This window comes from Homarus americanus, unplaced genomic scaffold (assembly GCF_018991925.1).
Source record: "Homarus americanus isolate GMGI-L3 unplaced genomic scaffold, GMGI_Hamer_2.0 scaffold34921, whole genome shotgun sequence".
Classification (NCBI taxonomy): Eukaryota; Metazoa; Arthropoda; class Malacostraca; order Decapoda; family Nephropidae; genus Homarus; species Homarus americanus.
In genome coordinates, this window is record NW_024741901.1 from 512,567 (window position 1) to 519,280 (window position 6,714).

General features: G+C 44.2%; 1 protein-coding gene across 1 annotated transcript; it reads left to right on the forward strand.

Annotated features, from left to right (window-relative positions):
• Positions 1-2,213: 2,213 nt before the first annotated feature.
• On the forward strand, positions 2,214-6,129 carry LOC121876340 (titin-like). The gene is made up of 2 exons (XM_042381410.1): positions 2,214-2,563; positions 4,770-6,129. Exons 1-2 carry the CDS (start codon positions 2,214-2,216, stop codon positions 6,127-6,129), a joined length of 1,710 nt encoding a protein of 569 aa, XP_042237344.1.
• Positions 6,130-6,714: the final 585 nt, after the last annotated feature.

Genomic DNA, 6,714 nt, shown 5'->3' on the forward strand with positions numbered 1-6,714 from the left:
TGTGTGTGTGTGTGTGTGTGTGTGTGTGTGTGTGTGTGTGTGTGTGTGTGTGTGTGTGTGTGTGTGTGTGTGTGTGTGTGTGTGTGTGTGTGTGTGTGTGTGTGTGTGTGTGTGTGTGTGTGTGTGTGTGTGTGTGTGTGTGTGTGTGTGTGTGTGTGTGTGTGTGTGTGTGTGTGTGTGTGTGTGTGTGTGTGTGTGTGTGTGTGTGTGTGTGTGTGTGTGTGTGTGTGTGTGTGTGTGTGTGTGTGTGTGTGTGTGTGTGTGTGTGTGTGTGTGTGTGTGTGTGTGTGTGTGTGTGTGTGTGTGTGTGTGTGTGTGGTGTGTATTATTATTGTGTGTGTGTGTGTGTGTGTGTGTGTGTGTGTGTGTGTGTGTGTGTGTGTGTGTGTGTGTGTGTGTGTGTGTGTGTGTGTGTGTGTGTGTGTGTGTGTGTGTGTGTGTGTGTGTGTGTGTGTGTGTGTGTGTGTGTGTGTGTGTGTGTGTGTGTGTGTGTGTGTGTGTGTGTGTGTGTGTGTGTGTGTGTGTGTGTGTGTGTGTGTGTGTGTGTGTGTGTGTGTGTGTGTGTGTGTGTGTGTGTGTGTGTGTGTGTGTACTGCACATCAAAGCACTTGTATTCGCAGAACATCATTACACACGGCAGCTTCAATCATGGCTGACTGTGCAGTGCTGGGAGGGTGAATACCTTGTTGATGGTGGAGGAGTGTCTGCCTACATACATACATTACATACATACATACATACATACATACATACATACATACATACATACATACATACATACATATATACATACATACAGTGATATGCTTCATACCTAGAATAATGTCAGCACAAACACGGATGTAAAATATACTGCGAATATACACGAGTTTAATTTTTCTCATTTATTTAATTTGATTATTAATTCACCCTGGTTCGGTCATTCATTCTGTGCCTTCATTGATTTACTCCCTCATTAATGTGCTCTCTCTCTCTCTCTCTCTCTCTCTCTCTCTCTCTCTCTCTCTCTCTCTCTCTCTCTCTCTCTCTCTCTCTCTCTCGTCAAGTGACTTAAATATGCTGGTGATTATGTAAATTCTGACCCCCTATCCAGAGTTGATAACTTAAGTGTGTGCGAAGGGGGTAGGGGAGGGGGAGATTGACAGGGGAGGATACCTAGGGGAGGGGAGGATACCGCGAGGAGGAAGTTTGCCATGGGTAGGGGAAGTTGACATGGGGGAGAGGAAGTTGCTTAATACATAAAAAAAACATAAGTAAATAAACATATAAATAATTACAGTAAATAACAACAAAATGAATTAACTGATAACGTACCTGTAGAAAATAAATTAATTAGTACCAACAGGTAAACAAGAATTAGATACAAATGAAGAAAATAATGGAATGAATCTATACGTGAAAAAGATAAAATAAACTGGGTGTAGGTGAGCCGTGAGAGAGGATGAAGTGGAGGTAATTTTATCAAGCTGTGAGATGAAAAAATATTACGTGTTTTTGTGTAGAGTAAAATAATGTGTTCTGGCTCGTGTGTGTGGTGTGTCTGTCTGTCTGTCTGTCTGTCTGTCTGTCTGTCTGTCTGTCTGTCTGTCTCCCCCCAGCTACGACGTGGGTAAACTAACAATGGACCAGCAGCTATAAACATCCCTCTCGTGCCAAATAAAAATATCAGTGAGGTCAGGAAAGGCGTAGATTGGCCAGATTAAACTCGGTACAGAAAAGATAGAAAGTGTTTTACAAGCACTTGAGGGAACGCTGTCACTTGAGGTCCAGATTCCTAGTGATTCTTAGGTTTATCTCTCCCACTTGAGTGCTGCCGAGATGATGTATACTGGGATGGGGGAAAGTCTCAAGTGTAGTTTGGATTCCATGTTGGCTCGTAAGGTTGATCACTGGCTTCCCTGTCAGCTTTGAAACACAACTAAAATACAGGTTTAAGTGAAGAAAACAATAGAGGTCATGGTGCCAGTAGAGTCTTGTACGGTATATGTCATTTAGATGCAGCAAAGTTGATGTTGTTTACATATACCTAAAAAACACGTCGTGATTTAGGTGTCAGGATGAGTGTTGAGACCAGGGCGCATTAAGAGAGTCTTCACTACATAATAACTCCAAGCAGTAAACATAAGTGATCTAAATGTAACAGGATATCGTAGTGTTAGTATTAATAGCGAGAGAACATTGCCCCCTGTGTATATCATGCCCCTGTGTATATCATGCCCCTGTGTATATCATGCCCCTGTGTATATCATGCCTCTGTGTATATGCCCCTGTGTATATCATGCCCCTGTGTATATCATGCCCCCTGTGTATATCATGCCCCTGTGTATATCATGCCCCTGTGTATATCATGCCCCTGTGTATATCATGCCCCTGTGTATATCATGCCGCTGTGTATATCATGCCGCTGTGTATATCATGCCTCTGTGTATATCATGCCCCTGTGTATATCATGCCGCTGTGTATATCATGCCGCTGTGTATATCATGCCCCTGTGTATCAAGGACCAGAATTACAATGCATCGCTGCAGGTCGGAAATTATGGTCCCAATGCATTCAGTGCTAGGTCAGGTCAGGTCAAGGTTTTTGTTACAATGCACCTGGTGAGTGGTCGCCGTGTATACAGGTCCTGGCTATAATGTATCTCTGTGTATGATGAAGTTAGAGATTGTTGCACATCTGTTGCCTACCTTTGCGGACACTGTGCAGGTGTGCTGATGAACAGTATCTACTTCATACACCTGTTTTGGTCAATACCTCAGGCCAATGACTCCACTGACTGCCTTATTGTGTATGTGTTATTAAATTTGTAGTTATAATTTGTACGTAAAATGTAATAATATTGTGTTATGATTTTTTGTGACAGGTAATATTAGACGAGTCATATAATTTGAATAAAAGACTAATAAAGTATTATACGTAATTCTCCCATTAAGTATTAGAATACAAGAACCACACTACGAACAGCTCTTAAATCCAGACTCTACATAACATTGGTGGTGACTCTACATTGAGAGAAAAGATGGTCAATGTTGTCAAGAGTCACTGGTTGCTAGAGATAAACAAAAGCGTGTCAGTGAGGTGTTAATTAGCCTTGGTTGAGTATCTACCTGTGCGAGAGAGCCCGGGTGCAGGTGTGAAGGTGAGTCAGCTGTTGTTTGTTGATGATTCTGTTGTGGCGGCCGGTAGGGTGAGTAGTGTAGGTGTGTGAATGTTGAGGGATAACAAATGGGTGAGAGAAGAGGAAACTTAACAGTGAATGATGAAACAAGTAGAATGATAAATAAGGAAATGAGACAGGAAGATGACTGTTACAGTGAATGGCTGCAATATAAAGGAAATGAGGTTACACAACATCTATGAATAGCGGTGAGCAGGAACTGGACGAATGAATGGTAGAACGACTGACAATCAAAGAGGGAGAGAAGAATTGGGTTTTGAGAGAGAGAGAGAGAGAGAGAGAGAGAGACTTGTATCAAAGGGAGCAGACATACAGGGGTAGTTCAGTAATTAAGCCAATGTTATTTCAGGATTGTGAGGGGAATAAACAATTTTGGAAGTAACAAATATAGTGAAGAATAATATGACGGGTATGTGGATATGTGGGTACAGGGAAACATAGAAATAAACAGGAGACACGGAAGGGAAATGGATATGTGGATAAAGGTGAACCCGGGTAATGTTTAGTTGGTGCTGACATGCTGAGAGAGATGTATAGAGTGTGTGTGTGTGTGTGTGTGTGTGTGTGTGTGTGGGTGTGTGTGTGTGTGTGTGTGTTATAAAAGAAAAATAATAAACCTAATAAAATCAAAACTCTCCAGGTGAAATGGACAGGTGAGAGGAGAACACCTTACCTGTCCCACAACACGAACAATTACCTGAGTGGGAGGTGTTGCCACATTGTGATACAGTTTGACTTTTTCTCAGTATATTTGGGTCTTGTTTATCACCATCACTATTTCTTGCCGTCTCTTAGTATAACTGTAAAATGTTAAAAGTCCAGGAATTAAAATACAAAATATGATGAATCGATTTGCACAACACTAAGGATATAGGATAATTGTGAATAAAACAAAGGAAAAAGTAAAGACATTGAAGTAACCTTAAATTCCTTATTAAATATAAATAAATATGGAATTTGTATTTAATTCACGATATTTAATTTGATTTAATGGATATAAATCACTTTGTATTACTCAGCTCAACCATGATATTGGGACCTTGTTTGTGTGCGGTCAGGAGGTCGACAAGGCTGATCAGAGATGCACCCCAGAGAACGTGTGTGTGTGTGTGTGTGTGTGTGTGTGTGTGTGTGTGTGTGTGTGTGTGTCCATATCTAATGAGCATATTGAGGCAGATAACCAGGGTAGAATATAGTGGTGTAGAGGGGTTGTGAACTGACTCGCGGGAACTGCATGGAGCGAGGTAGAGACATATAGACAGACAGGTTCGTACAATTTAATTCTCCTCCTAACTTAAAATATAAGAAAATATGAACGCTAACATAAGCTAAAACACTAAACGCTCAAAATGGCATCAAATCTACACTGAAACTTAAACGTAATAGTTTGCTTAGCTTCAGGTCACATCAGTCTTTGCCACAGTACAGTATGTTAGTGGTGACAGTATACTTAGTGGAGTCTACTGACCCCTTGTGTACCGGATCCCCTCTGAGTTGAATAAAATCGCTTGGCGTTAGCTGAATAAAATATTAAAAGTGGCGTCCCTGCAGTAATGGGGTTAAGATGTTGAAAGATCTGCCCCCAACAAAGAGATCTGCCCCTAACAAAAAGATCTGTCTCCAACAAAGAGATCTGTCCCCAACAAAGAGATCTGCCCCCCAACAAAGAGATCTGCCCCCCAACAAAGAGATCTGCCCCCAACAAAGAGATTCTGCCCCCCAAAAGAGATCTGCCCCCACAAAAAGAGATCTGCCCCCACAAAGAGATCTGCCCCCAACAAAAGAGATCTGCCCCTAACAAAAAGATCTGTCTCCAACAAAGAGATCTGCCCCCAACAAAGAGATCTGCCCCCAACAAAGAGATCTGTCCCCAACAAAGAGATCTGCCCCCAACAGAGATCTGCCCCCAACAAAGAGATCTGTCCCCAACAAAGAGATCTGCCCCCAACAAAGAGATCTGCCCCCCAACAAAGAGATCTGCCCCCAACAAAGAGATCTGCCCCAACAAAAGAGATCTGCCCCCAACAAAGAGATCTGCCCCAACAAAGAGATCTGCCCCCACAAAGAGATCTGGCCCCCACAAAGAGATCTGCCCCAACAAAGAGCCCCAGATCTCTCCCAAACAAAGAGAACAAAGAGATCTGCCCCAACAAAGAGATCTGCCCCAACAAAGAGTCCCCCAACAAAGAGATCTGCCCCAACAAAGAGATCTGCCCCCAAAAGAGATCTGCCCCCAACAAGAGATCTGCCCCCAACAAAGAGATCTGCCCCCAACAAAGAGATCTGTCCCCAACAAAGAGATCTGCCCCAAAAAGAGAGATCTGTCCCCAACAAAGAGATCTGTCCCCAACAAAGAGATCTGCCCCGACAAAGAGATCTGCCCCCTAACAAAGAGAGATCTGCCCCAACAAAGAGATCTGCCCCCAACAAAGAGATCCCTGCCCCCAACAAAGAGATCTGATCTGCCCCAACAAAGAGATCTGCCCCCAACAAAGAGATCTGCCCCCAACAAAGAGAGAGATCTGCCCCCAACAAAGAGATCTGCCCCCAACAAAGAGATCTGTCCCCCAACAAAGAGATCTGATCCCCAACAAAGAGAGATCTGCCCCCAACAAAGAGATCTGCCTCCAACAAAGAGATCTGCCCCCAACAAAGAGATCTTCCCCAACAAAGAGATCTGCCCCAACAGAGATCTGCCCCATCCCCCCAACAAAGAGATCTGCCCCAACAAAGAGATCTCAAAGAGATTCCCAACAAAGAGATCTGCTCCCAACAAAGAGATCTGCCCCCAACAAAGAGATCTGCCCCCAACAAAGAGATCTGTCCCAACAAAGAGATCTGTCCCCAACAAAGAGATCTGCCCAAAAGAGATCTGCCCAAGAGATCTCTCAACAAGAGAGATCTGCCCCCAACAAAGATCTGCCCCAACAAAGATCTGCCCCCCAACATAGAGATCTGCCCCTAACATAGAGATCTGCCCCCCCACAAAGATCTGTCCCCCAGCATAGAGATCTGCCCCAACAAAGATCTGCCCCCCAGCATAGAGATCTGCCCCCCCAACAAAGAGATCTGCCCCCCCAGAGATCTGCCCCCCAGCATAGAGATCTGCCCCTCAACAAAGATCTGGATCTGCCCCCAACAAAGAGATCTGCCCCAAAGAGATCCCCCAGCATAGAGATCTGCCCCAACAAAGAGCCCCCAGCATAGAGATCTGCCCCCAACATAGAGATCTGCCCCCACTAGGACCGTATAGTAAGTGGCGTAACCAGCACGACCCGCTCGAGCAACTCCTAACAAGGGGGTCGGAATTACAACTCACTGCTACAGGTCAGAAGTCAAGGCTACAGTTGCATCAGAGGAGGTCAACCAGACTGATTGTGCATGTGTCAGGTGAACCCAGGTGTAGGGGGAGGTGTGGGAGGGGGAGTGAGGGGAGGAGGTGTGGGATGGGGAAGGAGGGTAGGTTTATATCCTGTATATTAAAGTGCATGACGGGGTTAAAAATACAATAGTGAAGATAAAAGAGGTTTGTAACT